Genomic DNA, 23,155 nt, shown 5'->3' on the forward strand with positions numbered 1-23,155 from the left:
GTCAAATATTATTGTTATAGCAAAGCAACAAATTAAGTCACGTTCTATGGTGCAATTTGTACATGGACTCAATAATAAAATGAAATTAACAGCAGCAGACTGCAACATAAATTACTTACTTCAGATTGTATGACTCTAATAAGGAAGAATAAGTGTTGTAGCGTTTTAGCTATTATGCCAAACTGCCGACATCTCTCCAAAAAAGAATCTAAAGAAGGATCAATTCTTCTTTGCAACTTGCTCCAGAATAGAGTCAGCTCCCTGTGAAAAGAGTTCAAAGCAGATTGTAAACATAATGCAAGGTGAGGAAACTGTGTGAGATTTGTCTAAAATCTCCACAATGTAGCTTTAAGGGTTAACACAATATTAACTACTGGGGAAAAATCCATATTGCCTGATATTAATCAGGCCCCTACCTCTTAGGCAGCTAACATAAGGTTAGTACTGTTAAGGTTACTTTTATTAAACAGAAATCAGAACAAAACCTACCAGTTTGCTATTCTCTCTTCAAGCATGAAAGACAGTGGGTTCTTTAAAGATAGTTTGCTCTCCCAAAGCACCTTCCCAGATGCATGCTCCAATTATTAGGCTACAGAGTTACTCTCATGTGCGTGTACTCTCTCTAGCCCAAATGACTCAGAAAGCATGCACAAGCATGAGAATGACTCTGTAGCCTAGTGGTTAGAGGACGTGGGAGACCCAGGATCCAATCCCCCTGCTCTGATGACTAATTATTTATGTAAAGTAGAACAGCTTCAACTGGAGAAAGAGAGGGAGCCTCACATCAGAATATCTATATCCCAGCGGTTAGGGCACTCATGTGAGAAGTGGCAGATCTTCATTCAAATTCCTTCTCCCCCTCAGGTGGAGAAGGGACTTGAATTGGGGGTCTCCCACATCCTAGGTAAGCCCCAAGTTAAAAGTTATGAGGAAGGTCCTCCTCCTCCACCCCGTTTGTGTGAACTCACCTGAGGGCCCAATCCTGTACCTGACCTTTGAGAACACCTACTGGATCAAGCCCCACATGCAACTAAGGTGCTCAGCCACCCTGGTTTCTGAATCGCTCTGGGACTTAGGCAGAAGATAAGTATTTGGATGCCTAGAGGGAGGCAGTAGAGCACTTGCCCAGAGGCAGAAACACAGGTGCCTAAAGAACTTTTACTGCAAAACTTTAGGCACCTAGTGAATTTAGGAGCCTACAGTGTTTAGTTGGTTGGGAACTGCAGTGATGCCAACACCAGGATGTAGGCACCTAACACCTTTTGTGTATTCAGGCCTATATTCTTCGCTCCAGCTGACATTAGGTATCCTGGATCCGGGCAGGGCCAGGAAAGACCTGTTTCAATTCTGAAGCCCGCTTCAGAGGGCTAAACTAAAGAAACCTGTGCCAAAGTCAATGCTCACCACCACATCCACAGCAAGGGGCCTGTCAGAGGAGAGTTCTTCAGTGTTGATGGACCATCAGTGCTGGAAAACAGCCTCATGCTTCCTCCAGCAGTGAAAGGACCTTAAAGAATCTTTGCTATGTTGGCGTCTTGGAAGTGGTTGATTCATTTGATCCCTCCCCAGCCTCTGATGCCAAGCCTCCTTCAGACACCAGGAGGCCTCCTCTTTTCCCTGACCTGAAGCATAAAGCTAAGAGCATGTTTCGAATTCCCCCAGCACTGAATGTGTTTATTCCCAGAAAGCAGCGGCAGCACACATTCAGGGACACAGGAAGCTATGTTGCTGATCCAGATTCACCAGCGCTACGGGCCCAGTCAGCACATTTTTGTGCCACTGGATATCCCCAGACGTCAGCTTTGAGGCTAAGACCATTCCCTGTACCAGTGCCGTCTGGTTTCAAATCAGCTCCATTCAGATCCTTCCCGGATCCAGACAAGGAGGATTCTTCTTCTGGGTCTTAGTTATGTACAGTTGGCCTGCCACCATACGAGGTGGCTTATGGAACAGGAATTCTCTCATTTCCATGGGATCTGCTTCCTCTACAATCTCTCTCAGGTTTGTTGTGGGAGATTACAACATGCACTAATGTCATTGGGCTGACATCCCCTTGGATGATGGATCTCTAATGCCCTAGAGAGCCTTCAAATTGTAAATGCAGGAAGGCCAAGCCTGCTATTTTCTTGCCCGTCAGACTCTCCCAGACCTGCATCTCCTCTTTTTACAGTTTCTCTAATCCTTATGGAGCTACCAAATCCACCTGCATCACTGGGTAATAGTAAAGACTAGCTGCCATGGAATGTTGATGTGGCACCAGATAAGGAGGGTGCTTTTGGTCATACAGATAATCAGCTTAGGATGAAGCTCCTCAGAAGAGAGAACGGGTGCATTTTTCTTCCACATCTGCAACAGTTAATCTCAAGCAGTTTGAGCAATTTCTTAGCAAGATGGCTGGAGCTCTGAACCTGGAAGCTATGTCAATATTAGAGAACACCACTTTTTGTTGTTGTTTTTTTTGGGATAGGTAGCGTTGTACCCATGTTGGTCCCAGGATATTAGAGAGACAAGGTGGGTAAGATCTTTTATATTTTATTGGACCAGCATCTGCTGACGACAGAGACATTGTTTCAAGCTTACACAGAGCTCAAAAGTGTGTTTCTCGCACCAAAAGTCAGTCCAATAAAAAGATATTACCTCATGCACACTCTCTTTTTTTTTTTTAAATAGCTTCAGATCAAGAGAGTGGCAAAGTCATCCTGACAGTGAACGAGGGTGTCCTAGAGCTTGCTAGAGACAATGCCTAATTCCATACCTTCTACACCTCTACCCCGATATAATGTGGTCCTCCAGAGACAAAAAATCTCACCGCATTATAGGTGAGACCGCGTTATATTCAACTTGCTTTGGCCCCCCCGTTCCTTGTTCCCTGACCGCCCCCTTCAGAGACACCCATCCCTAATCACCCCCAGGACCTCACCCCCTACCCAACCCCCCTGCTCCCTGTCCCCTGACTGCTCCGACCCCTATCCACACCCCCCGCCCCCGACAGGTGCTCACCGGTAGCAGCGGGAAGCGGAGCAACACAGCCCCAGCCCGCTCCACTCCGCCACCTCCCAGCTGCGGCGTTCCACTTCCCGCTGCTGGTGAGTGCAGGGAGGTTGGGGAAAGGACACCCCCCCTACTCACCTGCGGCGGGAAGCAGAGCGCTGCGGCTTGGAGCTGGTGGAGTGGAGCGAGCTGGGGCCGGGCTGCTCCACTTCCGCTGCTGCTGGCGAGTGCGGGGGGATCCATTCCCCCAAGCCCCCTCCCCTGAGCAACACTGCTGGGGCCGGGGAAGCGGAGCAGGCTGCTCCCAGCCCCCCACTAATCCCCCGGGCCACTCTGGGACTGCGGGGCCCCCAAAAGTGCCCTCCCACAGCTCCTGCCTCCCAGATCCTGGGGGTGGGGAGGAGCCCCTGACAGCCCCCGAGACACACTGCCCCTTATCCAACCCCTTGGCCCCGGCCCGGCCCCCTTAACACGCTGCTCAGAGCAGTTGTCAGAGCTTTACCGCGTTGTATGTGAACCCGCGTTATATCAGGTCGTGTTATATCGGGGTGGAGCTGTATCTCCAAGAAAGATAGGCTGTAGTAAGCACTTCAATATTTTAGGGTATTTTTTCACCACCCTATTCAGAAACTCGACTGTGCCGCCAAGTAGTCCTTGCATTCTGTACTTTCTGATAAAGGGAAGAATCTGGACACAGTTAGCCAGAAGATCATTTTGGGGACACATTAGGTATCTGGACAGCCAATTATCAAGCTAAAATGGCACGTAATCACTACAACCTCTGGGAAAAAATACCAGCCATTACTTCAGTATCTCCATTAGGAGAAGAAGACTACTTATTTATTTATTATTGTGTGTGTATGTGTGTGGTGACGCATGTACTCAAAGCAGCTTTTGAAAGGTCAGTGGCTCAGGCACATAACTCCAACACTACTGTTGGCTTTGCTAATTAGGGATAATGTGTGGATTCACAGGTTTATGCAGAAGAATTTACTTTTAATGGGATGGGTCTGTTCACCTCAGACTGACAATATGCTGGAGAAACTAAAAGGCACTAAATAAGGAGCTTGTTGTTTTGGGACTGTTAAAATCACCTCAAAATAAGAAATGTTGACTTCATTTCAGATTCCAGCAGAAATACTTGTTGTCCTACTATTCTTATTCAAATTTGCCCCTCAGCTATGCCTCCTGCCCAACATTCTGCCTGTCCACTAAATTCAATATTTTGGTCAAGCTAAAAATGTGATGGTGCATCTAAGCACCTAGAACCAGTTATGTTCTCCTTTACTTCCTCACCTTCTGTTGGGGGCAGTTTCTCTCAATACCTTGTGGAGTTACAGGGAGTCCTTGGACTTATGACACAATTCGTTCCTCAGAACTGCATTGTAAGTCTAAACCACTTTTCCCATAGGAATCAATGATATGAAGAGGGGATTGGTTCCTGAACCAAGGCTTGATACACTATTTTCAAAATAACCCAGGTTTTTGTATTAAATGAATTACAGATGACTAATCTATTTATTTGGTAAACAGCATTCAAATAAACATATAAAAAAATCACATATGCTTTGACTTTCCAGAACTTTTTGAAGGGCTCTTGGCTGGGGGTGTCTCTGAAGTCTAGGCTGCAGGTTTCTCTGGAATCTTCTCTGCTGTCTTAAAGAGAGTGTCCAAGAAAGTTTGGACAGATGGTCTCGTCTCCTTGTAAATTTCTCTGCAGCAGCTATACTTGTTGGATATGTCCCTATTCACAGGTGCACTGTGTTCAATGTTGGGGTGGTGTTCCTCAAACAGGGACATGGCAGCTTCCAAATGTTGAAATGCCTCAGCCAACACTTTTGTTGTCAAGACTTTACAGGCAGGAGTCTCAGCAGTGGGTGCATCTTCTTCCTCTGCCACCTTCTGCTTTTCCAATTCAATGAGGTCCTCATTAGTTAATTCCTCACAATGTGATGCCAGCAACTCATCAACATCCTCTGGTGCAACATCTAAGTTGAGTTCTTTGCCTATCTCAACAACTACTTGGGTCACCTCTTCAACAGTGCCCGTGAATCCTTGGAAATCAGACACAAAGTCAGGACACAATTTTTTCCAAACGCCATTCAAATTGGATTGTTTCACCTCATTCCATGCCTCACCTATGTTCTTAATTGCATGGTAAATGTTGAAGCCCTTCCAGAATTCCTTCAGAGTTGGTCCACCTTGCTTCTCAGTTGCCCTGATGGCCTGGGCAATTGTGCTTCTGAGACAGTAGGCCTTGAAGGATGCAATTACCCACTGGTCCATGAGGTGCAACAATGAGGTGGTGTTTGGGGGCAGAAACACCACTTTGACGTCAGGATGCATGTCGTCAAGGGTGGTTGGATGACCAGGAGCACTGTCGAGGATTAACCGTACTTTAAATGCAAGATTGTTGTTGCTGCAATAGCTCCTGACACTTGGCACAAAAACGATGATTAAACCAATTCTCAAAAATGTTATTGACCCATGCCTTAGAATTGGATTTCCATATCACTGGGAGAAATGCCTTGGAATATCCCTTGAAAGCCCTGGGTTTTTCCGACCGGTAAACAAGCAAGGGTTTGAGTTTAAAGTCACCTTCAGCATTTGCACTGAGCAAAAGAGCGAACCTTTCCTTAGCAGCTTTGAACCCTGTCATGGATTTCTCCTCTTTGCCTATGTAGGTTCTTGGTGGCATTTTTTTTTCCCCCCTAAGAGCCCAGTTTTGTCAACATTAGGGTTGAAACTTGACAAGCACAATAGCCACCCTCCTCAATGATTTTAGCCAATGTGTCAGGAAAAGCACGAGCTGCCTCCTCATCAGCACTGGCAGCTTTGCCTGAGACCCTGATGTTGTGCAAATTGGCCCTGGCTTTAAAACGCATAAACCAGCCGCTGCTTGCATTAAAGGGCTCATGAGTAGAACTCTCCCCGTGTTGTTTCTTTAGCTTTTCATAAAGACTCCTAGCCTTTTCCTGAATTATGCCTAAACTCACAGGAGCTTGGCATTAATTTTGATCCTCCAGCCAAACAATTAACAGTTTTGCAACCTGAGCAATGAGTCCAACACGTTGCTTAGTTATCACAGTTGACTGCATAGGAGCCGAGCCCTTGACATGTTCCTGAATTCTGACCTTGTCTTTCAGGATGGTCATGAAAATTGTTCAGAGGATATCCAAAACTCTGCTGATTTCAGTTGCTGTCTCCGGTTTTCTAGATCTCTTAGTGACATCCATTTTTGTTTCCATAGTAATGGTTCTGCGTTTCTTAGAAGAAGAAACATCACCTGCACCAGATTTATGCTTTTCTGCCATTTAAAAAAAATTAGAACCACAAAGAACAGCAACTGGGCGTCTTAAGTCAGGCTGAGCAGAAAGGCAGGATGGGCAGAATGCCAGCAACTCAGCTGCTCAGAATGCCGGCAACATACTATGCAGAATTGGGCTTACTTTTTACAGAGTCGCTTGTAAATAACTTTGTGGTTGCATTATAATGAATGGAGCTGGAAGGGGTCCCTTGTATTCACTTGTCTGATTGGCTTCCACGGCCAGGGTAGCTTGTTGCCAGGTAACCTTGCTACTTGTTTTTGATTGGCTCCCAACCCTGGGTTCAGCCAATCAGAAAGCTTGAACAATGAAATCAGTGATTGGCCGAGGCTCAGCATGTGATGTGTGCTGTTCTCCCTGCCGGCTTTCATCGTAAGGGCGAAACAAGTGTCGTAGGGGCAAAAAGAGCAGTCATATGTGGCATCGGACACAAGTCAGGCGTCGCAAGTCCGAGGACTCCCTGTACTTTGTTCTTTGGGTATAAACAGTCATTGAATAGTTACACAATTCAATTTCACCCCCACTTCATGCTACCTCTCCACCAACTTCACTCATCACCTTTCAGGGATCACTCTCACAAAACAGTAATGAAGATGAAGGAAACTCTTGTTGACAGTGGGAACAACAGAAAAGGATCTAGAAGAGCAGTGAGAGAAGGGTTTCTACCCTAGATACTTCCTCATTCCAAAGAGAGACTGTAGGCTTTGCCCTGTCAGAGCTCAAGAAACTGTAGATTATCAAGAAGTTCAAATTTTGTGTAACTGCCCAATCTTCCACCATTTTCTCAGTTTCCAAACAGAACCGGTTTGGGGCTGTCAAACTGAAGAATGCCTATTTCCTCGTCAGCATCAAGTGGTTCCATTAAAGATCTCGGATTATACTAGCAATACAAGTTCCTAGCTTTCAGTCTCTGCTCGGCACCCAAATTCTTCAAGTATGTAATTGTGGATGACACTCATATGAGATAAAGAATTTATGTCCATCAGTAGTTAGATAACTCTCTGATTCAATATTTGTCTTAGTCTTTGGACATTTTGGAAAAAACTTGCAACTTATTTCAGAAGGCAGGCCTTTTTATTAACTGGAAGAAGCGAAATCCAAAGGATTTTGTTCCTTTTAGCTATTTTGGACTCTGTTCACACAAAAGCTTTCCTGCCAGAGACAGGATATTTGAAACTGCATCAAGCCATAGGGACCTGAAGGTCAACTTGAGTAAGTTAGTGACATTTTGTCTCAGAGATCAAGGACTGATGACTTAACTATCTGCACATTTGAGAATAAGGCCTTTAGATAACTGCCTGGCTCAAAACTACAGGCTAAATGAGAACAAGTGTAGCTCCAAACGTACCCTGGTCATTTCAAATGATGGCAGCAATGACCAAATGTTCTAAGAGTGGAATTATTTACAACTCCATCACCAGATGCATTAACAGTTTGAGATGCCTCTAACTTGGGTTGGGGAGCTCACTGTCAAGACCTCAGGATTCAGGGATGGTGGAACATACCGGAGGTGAAGCTTATATATTCTATATGTGAGTGTTGTGGCTTCTGCACACCTGATGTCAGCTGCCCTAGCAGAGAATGCAGCTTTCTGATTCAACAACCATGATGATGTTCGTAAAGAAAGACCACAGCTTCGGTTCGCTGGCGAAGACGCGTGGCCCCACAAGAACTACAGGTACACTAACACATGTATACCTATGACAACGGTATCAGTTCAATCAGGACACCAAATTTTGTGCCCAATGCTAGCACAAACATGCCCCTCCTATGGCTTTTTCTTTTATACATTGATGCAAACAAGTTAGGTATTACACTTCATATGCTTTTCGTTAGTATTTTGTACCTTGTATTTATTAGTTCAAACAAAACAACTGCATCCATTATTTTATTTCCTCTTTATTTTATGAGGAGTCTGCATCTTTGTACCACCTTCTAGAAATGAGTTTACACAGTAATTTAAAAACTCTGGGTGTTTCAGTACCATCTGTGATATGATACTCCATATTCTTCATAGAAATATTGTTATGGTATGAATATGACCTAAGATATATTTTTTGCAAGATGGGTCTTGTAAGGTATTATTGGAAAGGTTATAATTTACTGAATGTGATTATCCATTTGTATGCATATATCATTTCTGTATCTGAAGTTAGGAATATTGACTATGTAACAATTACAAATGTGTGTGTACTTGGGGGAACGCCCACCAGACAGTGAGCATTCACCCTAGATAAGCCATTAAGGAGAAAAATAGAACTTTGAAAATGCTAATCTCACTCCTTCCTGAGAAGTTCACTGGATGCTGCACTGTCACTACAAGAGGTCAGGTGATAATATCACCTGATGCAAAATACCATCTTGGATACTGCTGGTACTTTTCCACTGGAAACAAAGGCTTTCTGGCTTATGTAAATTCTATTTAAGGCTGGGGGGCAAGGCCATCAGGACTCTTCTCTCCCTTCACTGCCTTCCCACCCAAGAAGTGAGACTGCTAAAAGTACCTGAAGAGACAACGGAACTAAGCTGAGGAAAAGGCAAGGGCTGAGTCCAGACTGAGACAGAGGAGTCTAGTCTGTAAAGAGAAATAACTGGAAATCTAAGCTACAGAAACTCTGCATCCTGCCCAAGTCAACATTTAGGGTGAGAAATTACATTTTGTAACCTGTTTCTTAAGTGAATCAAACTTAGTTTGCGTGTTTTGTCTTATCTGCTTAGTAATCTGCTTTGTTCTGTTTGCTATCCCTTATAATCACTTAAAATTTACCTTTTATAGTTAATAAACTTATTTCTTGTTTATACCATAACCCCGTTTATGCAATTTTTAACTGGGTGGGAAAGAAGTTGTGCAAATCTCACTGCACATTGAGGGGGAGGGCGAATTTTTATGAGCTTGCGCTGTGCACATCTGTCTATACAGTGCAAGACAATATCTTGGGTGTACTTTCCAGAGGGAAGCTGCACTTGATTGTTGGGCAATTTCCTACCTGAACCTTCCCAGAGAGAGCTGTTTGCAGCGTGTGCGTGCGTGCGTGTTGCCGCCAGAGAGCCTAATTCAGCAAAACAGGGAGAGGGAGCCCAGGCTAGTGGAGCAGGCAGGCTCAGTGAAATCCCAGTACATCAGGTGGCAACCCAGAAGGGGGGGTTCAACGCATCACACCATCATTTCAAGAATGTGCTTAATGTCACCTAATACATGGTGCGTTGCTGTTTTCCCAAGGCCAGGCCTACTCTGGTTCACAGCCTTAATGTCACTTATGCTTACGGCCCCAACAAAGTCTACATTATATACTAGAATAACCTGTCAAAAGTGGATCTTCAGACCTTTCTCCTGCAAATATGAATTATTAGGTCTAGGTCACCACAGAAATAAACCTACAATGTACTACATCAACAAGCAGGGAGGAGCTCACTTCAGACAAACTCTGCAGGAAACTCTCTGTTACATAACTTGCATATAGGACAAATCTAGCCCATGACTATTTATTTATCTGCGCAAGGGTTGCTCTTTCATGCTCCAGACCCACATTAATGGTCCCTGAAAAAGATCAAGGTAAACTGGATATTTTGAAAGGTGACCTTGTGGCAAACGATACCCAAGGCAATGGACTGTCTCTAGGACTTTTCTTATACATTGGAGCAGGGTGACATTCTAAGCTTCCTCAGACAACTCTCCTGATTTCCACATATCTAGAAGACAAGACAGGGCTAGAGTCATCTTAGTGGCTCCAACATGAGCCAGACTGATCTGCTGGATATAGCTCAAATCTTCTCTCCATCTACTGCTTTCTCCAAAACTGCTAACTCAAGACAATGGCAAGATCCAATATCTCAACCCAGATTATGATAGCATGGATTGTGGGACTTTAACTGTGTAAGATTTAAAAGTTTTGTTCAAGTGCAGGAGATATTACAGCAGTCCAGAAAGTCATTCACTCTACAATGTTACTCTCACAAGTGGAAGAAATTCTGCATTTGGGTGGCAATAATTTTGGAGAATCCCTGCACCTAAAGTCTGTGTCTTTGAGAACAAAGAGGGTCTTGAAGAGTTAATGTTCTAGTTGAGTATTTTTTCACTAAAGACTTACAAGTCTCTCTATAGGATTTATATCTGGTGCTCATTAAACTGATAGAGGAACCATCTTATCCTCCTGAAAGGTGCTAATTATTCCAGGTATCCTTAAAAAAATGCACATTTTTAAATAGTGAGGGTAAATTAAACATTGGAAAATCTCACATATGGATGTGGTGGATTCTCCATCACTTGAAGTTTTTATATCTCAGAAGACTGGATATCTTTCTAAAAGATATATTATAGCTCAAACAGATATCACAGGTTTGAAGCAGAAACCACGAGATAAAAGTCTTTAAGTACACTACTTCCCTCTGTGCCTTTGATGAGAGATTTCTCATAGCAGTGTCCTTGCAGTCCACACATGCATGTTAGTCAGTCTAGCGTCCCTAGCTGTTATATCATAGAACATCAGGGTTGGAAGGGACCTCAGGAGGTCATCAAGTCCAAACCCCTGCTCAAAGGAGGGCCAATCCCCAAATAATCATCCCAGCCAGGGCTTTGTCAAGCCTGACCTTAAAAATATCTAAGGAAAGAGATTCTACCACCTCCCTAGGTGACACATTCCAGTGTTTCACCACCCTCCTAAAAAAAAGTGAAAAAAGTGAAAAAGTTTTTCCTAATATCCAACCTAAACCTCCCCCACTGCAACTTGAGACCATTACTCCTTGTTCTGTCATCTGCTACCACTGAGAACAGTCTAGAGCCATCCTCTTTGGAACCCCCTTTCAGGTAGTTGAAAGCAGCTATCCAATCCCCCCTCATTCTTCTCTTCCACAGACTAAACAATCCCAGTTCCCTCAGCCTCTCCTCATAAGTCATGTGTTCCAGTCCTCTAATCATTTTTGTTGCCCTCCGCTGGACGTTTTCCAATTTTTCCACAACCTTCTTGTAGTGTGGGGCCCAAAACTGGACACAGTACTCCAGATGAGGCCTCACCAATGTCAAATAGAGGGGAACGATCACATCCCTCGATCTACTGGCAATGCCCCTACTTATACATCACAAAATGCCATTGGCCTTCTTGGCAACAAGGGCACACTGTTGACTCATATCCAGCTTCTCGTCCACTGTCACCCCTAGGTCCTTTTCTGCAGAACTGCTGCCGAGCCATTCGGTCCCTAGTCTGTAGCGATGCATGGGATTCTTCCATCCTCAGTGCAGGACTCTGCACTTGTCCTTGTTGAACCTCATCAGATTTCTTTTGGCCCAATCCTCTAATTTGTCTAGGTCCCTCTGCATCCTATCCCTACCCTCCAGCGTATCTATCTCTCCTCCCAGTTTAGTGTCATATGGCATTGCACAGGTGGACCACCTACCTTCTCGACTGCAAAGCCCCATGGCAGAGAACTCTGAAGCAAAGGGGAAGGACTCCAAGTAGTGGAGCACCCATAGGGGGACATATCTTGAAGAACCACAGTTACTTTGCAGAGTAAGTAACCATTTCTTCTTCGAGTGGTGTCCCTATAGGGACTCCACACTAGGCGATTATAGATCAGTGACCTCTAAGGTGGATGGGGGCTTTGGAGTTGATTCCAGTATGGAGAAAAATACAGCCAATCCAAACACAGTATCAGAGGCAGAGTCGTGACTCATTGCATACTGATAAGTAAACATATGTATAGATGCCCAAAGTATAGGCTTTAGAGATTTCGATAACTGGCACGTTTTTGAGGAAGGCAGTAAAGGGACAATAGACCTTGCAGAATGAGTGCACATAATCTAAAGTGGTTGAATGTTGCAAGACTAGTAATAAGAGTTAATGCAGCCTGATATCCACTTGAAAAATCTCTGATTAGAGATTGCTGACCCTTTTGACCTATTGCTAGTGAGATGAAAAACTTGTCAGTCTATCTGATGGGCTTTTTTCTGTCTAGATAGAAGGCCAGGGCTCTCCTGACATCCAGGGTGTCCTGGCAATGAAGATGCAGTTTGGGGTGGAAGACAGGCAAGTGAATGGATTATCTGAGATGGAACTTGGAAGAAACCTTAGGTGAGAATTTGAGGTGGGGCCACAGCATGACCCTGTCCTTAAAAAATGCAGCGTGTGGGGGGGTATGCCATCAGGGCCCCCATTTCTCCTACGCATTGCACTGATGTGATGGCTATCAGATATGCCATCTTCACAGACAAATGGAGCGGTGAGGAGGTAGTCAAAGGTTCAAAAGGTGGTCTTGTGAGGCAGATGGAGAGTCTGCCAAGAATGACCTTGAGTGGATCATTGCAGACTATGTGGCTCTGGGAAGAAAGATAAAAGAGTTTGGTGCACAAGTGGCATTCTCGTCCATCCTCCCGGTTGAAGGAAGAAGCCCGTGCAGGGACCATTGAATAATGCAAGTAAATGCGTGGCTACACAGGTGGTGTTGGCAAGAAGGCTTTTGGCTTCTTTGACAATGAGCTGATGTTCCAGGAAAGAGGATTACTGTACTGGGATGGGCTCCGTTGTCTGGCTAACTTGATAAGGAGAGCTTTAAACTAGGCCCTACGGGGGATGGTGACAAAAATCCAGCCAATGCGCATCCAGATCAAGTAATGACGACAAGATAAGTTCATGGAGAATACGTTCATCAATCAATGCCAATGATGGGCAAGGATGCAAAGTCATCCTCTGAAGCGTCCCTAGCCTGTTTACCAGAAGCTGGGAATGGGTGACAGAGAATGGATCACTTGGTGATTACCCGAGTGCTGTAGGAGCTCGGGGGGGGGGGGGGGGGGGTGAAGTAGCCCGGGGGACACCACAGGTGCTCATGGAGGAGCAACCCAGGACTGGGTGACAGGCTCTATACCCGGCTCCTAGGAAGCAGTGACAAGTCCCTCCCTCAACTCCTAGTTCCACACGCTGCCTCCGCCTGCAGGCACTGCCCCCACAGGCCGCAGTTCCCGGCCAATGGGAGCCACGGAGCTGGCACTTGGGGCAGCGCGCGGAGATAGGTGCTGAGGGAGGGACATGTTGCTTCTGGGGCGCCCCCCAAGATACGCACTGCCCAGAGCCCTCACCCCTTCCCACACCCAAACTCCTGCTGCTGCTGGGGGGGAAGAAGGGGGCAAGACTACCCCAGCAGCAGCCAAAGCAACTGGCCCGGGGGCCAACTGAGCCAGCCGCACCAGACGCTGCAGAAGTCACGTAGGTCCTGGAAAGCCACGGAATCCGTGACTTCAAACTCGCAGCCTTAGTCATGGTATATGAAAAAAAATATGACTTAGTTAGCATTACAGAGACTTGGTGGGACAATTCCCATGTTTGGAGTACCAGCATTGAGGGATACAGCTTGTTCTGAAAAGGATAGGTATGGGAAAAAAGGAGGCAGCATTGCGCTGTACGTCAAGAGGTACAGTAGAACTTCAAAGATACGAACACCAAAGTTACGGACTGACCAGTCAACTGGACACCATATGAAACCGGAAGTAACCAATCATGCAGAAGCAGAGACCCCCCCCCCCCCCCCCAAAAAAAAAAAGAGAAATATTGTACTGTGCCTGTATTACATCTTAAAGGTAGGAACATCTGGGCTGCCTGTCCCCGTCCCCACCCTCACACGTGGGGCAGCCACTTACAGCTACAATAAGAGGTGAAGACACTGGGACTGCCAGCCCAAGGCAGCCGGAGCCAGCAGAGCAGGAGCAATGCTGGGGTCTGCGCTGCTTTCACCTCCCTCCCCCTGGAGGGGGACCGTGCCGTTTTCATCCCTCCCCGACCTCGAGGGGGATGTGCTGTTTACACCCCCCCACACCACACCCACACCCCCCCCTGACGGGAGGGAGACAAGTTTGAAAGAAGCTGTCTGCTGGAGCTGAGGAGGGAGCTCAGCTGCTGCTGAAACCTAGCCTGGAGTGTCAGCTGCTGGATCTGGTGTCCAAACTGTGCTTTGTTCAGAGTTACGAACAACCTCCATTCCTGAGGTGTCCGTAACTCGAAGGTTCTACTGTACCTTGCTCCGAGGTACAAGGGGAAGTGAGCAACAGACCTATTAAGTCTCTGGGTGTGGATAAAAAGGGGAAAAAAAGAAGTGATGTTATGGTGGGGGTTTAATAGAGACAACCAAATCAGGAAGAGGAAGTGGATGAGGCATTCTATAAGCAGGTATCAAGATTAGCTAACACATGAGCTAGTAATGGGAAATTTTAACTTCCCCAATATCTGTTGGAAGATTATTACAGCAAAAAATAATATGTCCTACAAATTCTTAGCATATGTAGAGGACAGCTTTCCAATTCAGAAAGTTGAGGAAACAACAAGGCGGTCATCCATTTTGGATATGGTTTTGACCAATAGGGATGAATTAGTTGTGAACATGAAGGTGGTGAGGAACTTGGGAGGAAGTGCTCATGATCTGATACAATTCAAGATCCTATGGAAAGGAGAACATGAGAACAGCAAAACAAGGATACTGGACTTCAGCCGACTCAGAGAAAGAGCAGGCAAGGTCCCATGGAAAGAGTTCAAGAGGGCTGTTCCTAAACTATGTAATACTAGTGGCTCAATATCAAGCTATTCTGGTGCAGAGGAAAGATAAGAGCCACAGGAGGCCAATGTGGCTGCACAAGGAGCTTTTTAGCTACCTAAAAACGAAAAGGGATACATACGGAATATGGAGGAATTTTATAGACAAGGAGTTCTTCAAATATGTTAGACAAAAAAGAAAGATCAAGGACGGTGTGGATCTGCTGCTCAATGGAGAAGATGAGCTGGTAACGGAAGACGATATCAAAGCTGAACTGCTCAATGCTTACTTTGCTTCGGTCTTCGTACAAAAAATAACATGTAACTGGACGACTAGCGAAGTTACCGCAGACAATAAAGGGGAAAGGATGCAGATCAGAATAAGTAAAAGACATGTCAGAAACCTTCTGACAAATCTGAATGAATTCAAATCAGCAGGGCTGGATGCTATTCACGTGACAGGACTGAAGGAATTAAATGAAGAAACCTCAGAGCCATTGGCAATAATATTTACAAATTCATGGACAGCAGGAGAGGTCCCAGGGAGGTTTGGGTTGGGCATTAGGAAAAGCTTCCCAACTGTCAGGGTGGTCCAGTACTGGCATAAAATTGCCTAGGGAGGTTGCAGAATCTCCATCATTGGAAATTTTTAAGAGCAGGTTGGACAAACACCAGTCAGGAATGGTCTAGATAATATTTAGTCCTGCCATGAGTGCAGGGGACTGGACTAGATGACCTCTCAAGGTCCCTTCCAGTCCTATGATTCTATGATTAGAGAAGAGCTAACTGTGCCCATCTTTAAAAAGGAGTAGCTGGGGAACTATAGTCAAGTCAGCCTGATTTCAATACCTGGGAAGTACTAAACCAATTAATAAAACATTCAAATTGTACATACTTGGAGGATGAAGGGGTAACCACGTAGCAGGCAGCATTGATTTACTAAGAATCAATCATGCCAAACCAGTTTGATTTCATTCTTTGACAGGATAACTGGTTTGATGTACGAGGGAGTGTGGACGACAAAATATACCTGAACTTCGGCAAGGCTTTTGACACAGTCCCACATGACTTTCTAAATCGGTAAGCTGGAGAAATGCGGGCTTGGCCAAACTATCATTAAGTGAATACATAACTGGTTAAACAACCACAAAGAAAGAATAACTATTAATGGAATGTTTTAGAGTAGCAGCCGTGTTAGTCTGTATCCGTAAAAAAAAAAAAAAAAAAAAAAAAAAAGGAGTACTCGTGGCACCTTAGAGACTAACAAATTTATTAGAGCATAAGCTTTCGCGAGCTACAGCTGAATATATCTGATGAAGTGAGCTGAAGCTCACGAAAGCTTATACTCAAATAAATTTGTTAGTCTCTAAGGTGCCACAAGTACTCCTTTTCTTTTTATTAATGGAATGATATCAAATTGAAGGGAGGTCTCAAGTGGCGAATCCACAGGGATCTGTTCTGGTATTGTTTAACATCTTTATTAATGACCTCGATGTAGGAATAGAAAGCATACTGATCAAGTTTACAGATTACACAAAACTAGGGGGTTGCCAACATCTTGGATAAGAGAACTAAAATTCAGAGGGACCTTGATAAATTGGAGGACTAGGCTATTGACAACAAAATGAAATTCAACCAAGACAAATGTAAGGCGCTACGCTTAGGGAGGAAAAAACAAATGCACAAAAAGAAAATGCGGGATAACTGGCTTAGCAGTAGCCCTGCTGAGAAGGATCTGGGAGTTATGGTGAATCACAACTTCAAAATGAGTCAGCAATGTGATGCTGTTGCCAAAAAAGCAAACACAATTTTAGGCTGCATTAACAGAGGCATAGCATGCAAGTCACGGGAGGGGATAGTACTGCTCTGCTCTATTGGAAAAAGGCAAATATAGTGCCCATATTTAAAAAAGGGAAGAAAGAGAACCTAGGGAACTATAGATGGGTCAGCCTCACTTCAGTCCCCTGCAAATTCATGGAGCAGGTCCTCAAGGAATCCATTTTGAAGTGCTTGGAGGAGAGGAAGGTGATCAGGAACAGTCAACATGGATTCACAAAGGGAAAGTCATGCCTGATCAACCTGATTGCCTTCTATGATGAGATAACTGGCTCTATGGATATGGGAAAAGCGGTGGATGTGATATATCTTGACTTTAACAAAGCTTTTGATATGGTCTCCCACAGTATTCTTGCCACCAAGTAAAAGAAGTATGGATTGGATGAATGGACTATAAGGTGGACAGAAAGCTGGCTAGATTGTCGGGCTCAACAGGTAGCAATCAACAGCTTGATGTCTAGTTGGCAGCCGGTATCAAGCTGAGTGCCCCAGGGGTCGGTCCTGGGGCCAGTTTTGTTCAACATCTTTATTAATGATCTGGATGGTGGAATGAATTGCACCCTCAGCAAATTTGCAGATGACACTAAGCTCGGGGGAGAGGAAGATAAGCTGGAGGGTAGGTATAGGGTCCAGAATGACCTAGACAAATTGGAGGATTGGGCCAAAAGAAATAAGGTAAGGTTCAACAAGGACAAGTGCAGAATCCTGCATTTAGGAAGGAAGAATCCCATGCGCAGCTACAAGCTGAGGACCAACTGGCTAAGTGGCAGTTCTGCAGAAAAGGACCTGGGGATTACACTGAACGAGAAGCTGAATATGAGTCAGCAGTGTGCCCTTGTTGCCAAGAAGGCCAACGGAATATTAGGCAGCATTAGTAAGAGCATTGCCAGCAGATCGAGGGAAGTGATTATTCCCCTCTATTTGGCACTGGTGAGGCCACATCTGGAGTACTGTGTCCAGTTTTGGTCCCCCCACTACAGAAGAGATGTGGACAAATTTGAGAGAGTCCAGCAGATGGCAACGAAAATGATTAGGGGGCTGGCGCACATGACTTACGAGGAGAGGCTGAGGGAACTGCGGTTATTTAGTCTGCAGGAGAAAAGAGTGATGGGGGATTTGATAGCAGCCTTCAACTAACTGAAGGGGGGGTCCAAAGAGGATGGAGCTAGGCTGTTCTCAGTGGTGGAAGATGACAGAACAAGAAGCAATGGTCTCAAGTTGCAGTCGGGGAGGTCTCGGTTGGATATTAGGAAACACTGTTTCACTAAGAGGGTGGTGAAGTACTGGAATGGGTTACCTAGGGAGGTGCTGGAATCTCCATCCTTAGAGGTTTTTAAGGTCAGGTTTGACAAAGCCCTGGCTGGGATGATTTAGTTGGTGCTGGTCCTGCTTTGAGCAGGGGACTGGACTAGATGACCTCCTGAGGTCTCTTCCAACCCTAATATTCTATGATTCTATGTTCAGTGCTGGTTAGGCCTCCACTGGAATACTTTTTCTAATTTTGGTCACCAATGTATAGAAAGGATGTAGAGGAACTGGAAAGGATCCACAGGCGAGCAAATATGATCAAAGGAATGGAATGCAAGCCGTCTGAGCAAAGGCTGAAGGAACTGGGTACATTTAGATTGGAAAAGAGGAGATTAAGGGGGAGATATAACAGTCTTCAAAATACTTAAAAGGCTGCCATAAAAAAAAAGACAGAGAAAAGTTATTGTCTTTTGCCACAGAAGGCAGGATACGAGGCAATGGGTTCAAACTACAGAATAGCAGATTTAAATTAAATCTCAGGAAAAACTTCTTAACTGTAAGAACAGTAGGACAATGGAAGAGACTGTCTAGGGAGGGTGTGGAAGCTCCTTCACTGGAGGTTTTCAAAAAGAGGCTGAATAGCCAGCTGTCTTGGATGACTGAGACACAACAAATCCTGCATCTTGGCAGGGGGTTAAAATAGATGACCCTTGCAGTCCCTTCTAACCCTATGATTCTATGATTTAAGGACCAGATTGAGGTCCCATACAGCTTGAGCGGATCACTGCAGACTACATAGCTCTGGGAAGAAGGATAAAGGAGTTTGAGGCGCAAGTGGTGTTCTCGTCCATCCTCCCTGTGGAAGGAAAAGGCCCGGGTAGAGACCGTCGAATCGTGGAAGTCAACAAATGGCTACGCAGGTGGTGTCAGAGAGAAGGCTTTGGATTCTTTGACCATGGGATGGTGTTCCAAGAAGGAGGAGTGCTAGGCAGAAACGGGCTCCACCTAACCAAGAGAGGGAAGAGCATCTTTGCAAGCAGGCTGGCTAACCTAGTGAGGAGGGCTTTAAACTAGGTTCACCTGGGGAAGGAGACCAAAGCCCTGAGGTAAGTGGGGAAGTGGGATACCGGGAGGAAGCACGAGCAGGAGAGCACAAGAGGGGAGGGCTCTTGCCTCATACTGAGAAAGCAGGACAATCAGTGAGTTATCTTAAGTGCCTATACACAAATGCAAGAAGGCTGGGAAACAAGCAAGGAGAACTGGAAGTCCTGGCACAGTCAAGGAATTATGATGTGATTGGAATAACACAGACTTGGTGGGATAACTCACATGACTGGAGTACTGTCATGGATGGATATAAACTGTTCAGGAAGGACAGGCAGGGCAGAAAAGGTGGAGGAGTTGCATTGTATGTAAGAGAGCAGTATGACTGCTCAGAGCTCAAGTATGAAACTGCAGAAAAACCTGAGAGTCTCTGGATTAAGTTTAGAAGTGTGAGCAACAAGGGTGAGGTTGTGGTGGGAGTCTGCTATAGACCACCAGATCAGGGGGATGAGGTGGACGAGGCTTTCTTCCGGCAACTCACGGAAGTTACTAAATCACAGGCCCTGGTTCCCATGGGAGACTTCAATCACCCTGATATCTGCTGAGAGAGCAATATAGCGGTGCACAGACAATCCAAGAAGTTTTTGGAAAGCGTAGGGGACAATTTCCTGGTGCAAGTGCTGGAGGAACCAACTAGGGGCAGAGCTCTTCTTGACCTGCTGCTCACAAAGAGGGAAGAATTAGTAGGGGAAGCAAAAGTGGAGGGGAACCTGGGAGGCAGTGACCATGATATGGTCGAGTTCAGGATTCTGACAAAAGGAAGAAAGGAGAGCAGCAGAATATGGACCCTGGACTTCAGAAAAGCAGACCTTGACTTCCGCAGGGAACCGATGGGCAGAATCCCTGAGAGAATAACATGAGGGGGAAAGGAATCCAGGAGAGCTGGCTGTATTTTAAAGAATCCTTATTGAGGTTTTCAGAACAAACCATCCCGATGTGTAGAAAGAATAGTAAATATGGCAGGCGACCAGCTTGACTTAACAGTGAAATCCTTGCTGATCTTAAACACAAAAAAGAAGCTTATAAGAAGTGGAAGATTGGACAAATGACCAGGGAGGAGTATAAAAATATCGCTCAGGCGTTTAGGAGTGAAATCAGAAAGGCCAAATCACACTTAGAGTTGCAGCTAGCAAGAGATGTTAAGAGTAACAAGGGTTTCTTCAGGTATGTTAGCAACAAGAATAAAGTCAAGGACAGTGTGGGCCTCTTACCGAATGAGGGAGGCAACCTAGTGACAGAGGATGTGGAAAAAGCTAAATGTACTCAGTGCTTTCTTTGCCTCTGTCTTCACGAACAAGGTCAGCTCCCAGACTGCTGCACTGGGCAGCACAGCATGGGGAGGACGTGACCAGCCCCCTGTGGAGAAAGAAGTGGTTCGGGACTATTTAGAAAAGCTGGACAAGCACAAGTCCATGGGTCCGGATGCGCTTCATCCAAGAGTGCTAAAGGAGTTGGCGGGCGTGATTGCAGAGCCATTGGCCATTATCTTTGAAAACTCATGGCCATCGGGGGGGTCCCAGATGATTGGAAAAAAGCTAATGCAGTGCCCATCTTTAAAAAAGGGAAGGAGGAGGATCCAGGGAACTACACGCAAGTCAGCCTCACCTCAATCCCTGGAAAAATCATGGAGCAGGTCCTCAAGAAATCAATTCTGAAGCACTTGGAGGAGAGGAAACAGTGAGCATGGATTCACCAAGGACAAGTCATGCCTGACTAATCTAATTGCCTTCTACGATGAGATAACTGGCTCTGTGGATGAGGGGAAAAGCAGTGGACATGTTATTCCTTGACTTTAGCAAAGCTTTTGATATGGTCTCTCACAATATTCTTGCCAGCAAGTTAAAGGAGTATGGGCTGGATGAATGGACTATAAGGTGGATGGAAAGCTGGCTAGATCGTCGGGCTCAATGGGTAGTGATCAATGGCTCCATGTCTAGTTGGCAGCCAGTATCAAGCGGAGTGTCCCAAGGGTCGGTCCTGGGGCCGGCTTTGTTCAATATCTTCATTAATGATCTGGAGGATGGCGTGGACTGCACCCTCAGCAAGTTTGCAGATGACACTAAACTGGGAGGAGTGGCAGATACGCTGGAGGGTAGGGATAAGATACAGAGGGACCTAGACAAATTAGAGGATTGGGCCAAAATAAATCTGATGAGGGTCAACAAGGACAAGTGCAGAGACCTGCACTGAGGATGGAAGAATCCCATGCACTGCTACAGACTAGGGACCGAGTGGCTAGACAGCAGTTCTGCAGAAAAGGACCTAGGAGTTACAGTGGACGAGAAGCTGGGTAGGAGTCACCAGTGTGCCCTTGTTGCCAAGATGGCTCACGGCATTTTGAGATGTATAAGGAGGGGCACTACCAGCATATCGAGGGGCGTGATTGTTCCCCTCTATTCGACATTGGTGAGGCCTCATCTGGAGTAATGTGTCCAGTTTTGGGCCCCACACTACAAGAACGATGTGGAAAAACTGGAAAGAGTCCAGCGGAGGGCAACAAATATGATTAGGGGACTGGAACACATGACTTATGAGGAGAGGCTGAGGGAAGTGGAATTGTTTAGTCTGCAGAAGAGAAGGATGAGGGGGGATTTGATAGCTGCTTTCAACTACCTGAAAGGGGGCTCCAAAGAGGATGGCTCTAGACTGTTCTCAGTGGTAGCAGATGACAGAAGAAGGAGTAATCGTCTCAAGTTGCAGTGGGGGAGGTTTAGGTTGGACGTTAGGAAAAACTTTTTCACTAGGAGGGTGGTGAAGCACTGGAATGTGTTACCTAGGGAGGTAGTAGAATCTCCTTCCTTAGAAGTTTTTAAGGTCAGGCTTGACAAAGCCCTGGCTGGGATGGTTTAGTTGGGGATTGGTCCTGCTTTGAGCAGGGGGTTGGACTAGATGACCTCCTGAGGTCCCCTCCAACCCTGATATTCTATGATTCTGTGGTATAGGACATTGGACCAGCAGATAGAGGTTACCCAGCCTGCTCAGGAATCTCACTGTGGTTGAGTAGGCAAAGATGGAATAACTCTCTACTGGGGAGGGTGGCTGCCAGGTTGACTATTATAGAGCTCATTGAGAGACCCAAGGTTTTCAGAGTTAGTGTATATTCCAGTATATCCGAGGTGATGTGGTCACTGGTAGAATCTCTCTGCGATCACATCAGCTAGCAAACTGCATTCATTTTTGAGAATACATGCAGTGAACAGACTGTTTCCTGCGGTGTAATAGCACTCTTTTTATGTCTTCTCAACAGGCTCTCTCTAATCCCATAGCCATCAACCAACCATGCTTTAAGGTGGAGCATTGTGAGAGTAGGATGAAAAATCCTATCACCTCCCGTGATTTACAAGCTATGCCTCTGTTAATGCAACCTCAAATTGCATTTGCTTTTTTTTTTTTTTTTCTGCAACAGCATCACATTGCTGACTCATGTTGAGGTTGTGATCCACCATAACTCCCAGATCCTTCTCAGCAGGGCTACTGCCAAGCCATTTATCCCCCATTTTGTATTTGTGCATTTGTTTTTTCGTCCCTAAGCATAGCACCTTACATTTGTCTTTGTTGAATTTCATTTTGTTGGGAGAGAAGGTGGGGAAAAGTGTGCAGAGTAATTAGAGAGCAAACAGACAGCTGTATCAGGTAAAGAAACCACATTTGCCTGGACTAGGTCAGAACCGTTAGAATGACTCTTGCTCTGTCTTCCTGTATTCTGAACATAACTCTGGTTATTAGGAGAGTCCGCAGGAATACATATAGTAGAGCTGATGACTACTGAAGGATACCCTAAGTAATGGTGACCAAGTCAGGCCCTCAAGCAGAAGGAGGTGCATTTCTTGTTTGACTCTGTGGTGAATAACTCTATCTGAGGGGTGCCCAGTGATGGAATGTGTTATGTAATGTGCTGAAGTTCATTTCCCATTCGTAGTCTTAGAAGAAGTGTCTGCTGAGTGCATCTGCAGTCGCTTTCTGAATCTCTGAGAGATAGGTCACTGTGATGGTGATTTCGTCGCATACGCACCAGTTCCAAAGCCTGAAAACCTCGGTGCAAAGGGAGGGTGATTTTGCTCCTCCTTGGAAATTAATGTAAAACATCCATGATATATTGTCCGTCATGATCTTTATGTGTTTGTCCCTAATTAGTGG

General features: G+C 45.4%; 1 protein-coding gene across 1 annotated transcript in view; it reads right to left on the reverse strand.

Moving 5' to 3' along the window:
• Positions 1-23,155, reverse strand: part of RLF (RLF zinc finger) — a gene marked incomplete at its 5' end in the record, with an annotated part of 51,326 nt that overhangs the window by 15,431 nt on the left and 12,740 nt on the right. Inside the window, one exon of the mRNA XM_074934736.1 lies at positions 120-261. Within this exon, the coding sequence (XP_074790837.1) occupies positions 120-261 (142 nt within the window). The remainder of the gene's footprint in view (positions 1-119; positions 262-23,155) is intronic.

The sequence above is a fragment of the Natator depressus genome, chromosome 19 (genome assembly GCF_965152275.1).
Source record: "Natator depressus isolate rNatDep1 chromosome 19, rNatDep2.hap1, whole genome shotgun sequence".
Classification (NCBI taxonomy): domain Eukaryota; kingdom Metazoa; phylum Chordata; order Testudines; family Cheloniidae; genus Natator; species Natator depressus.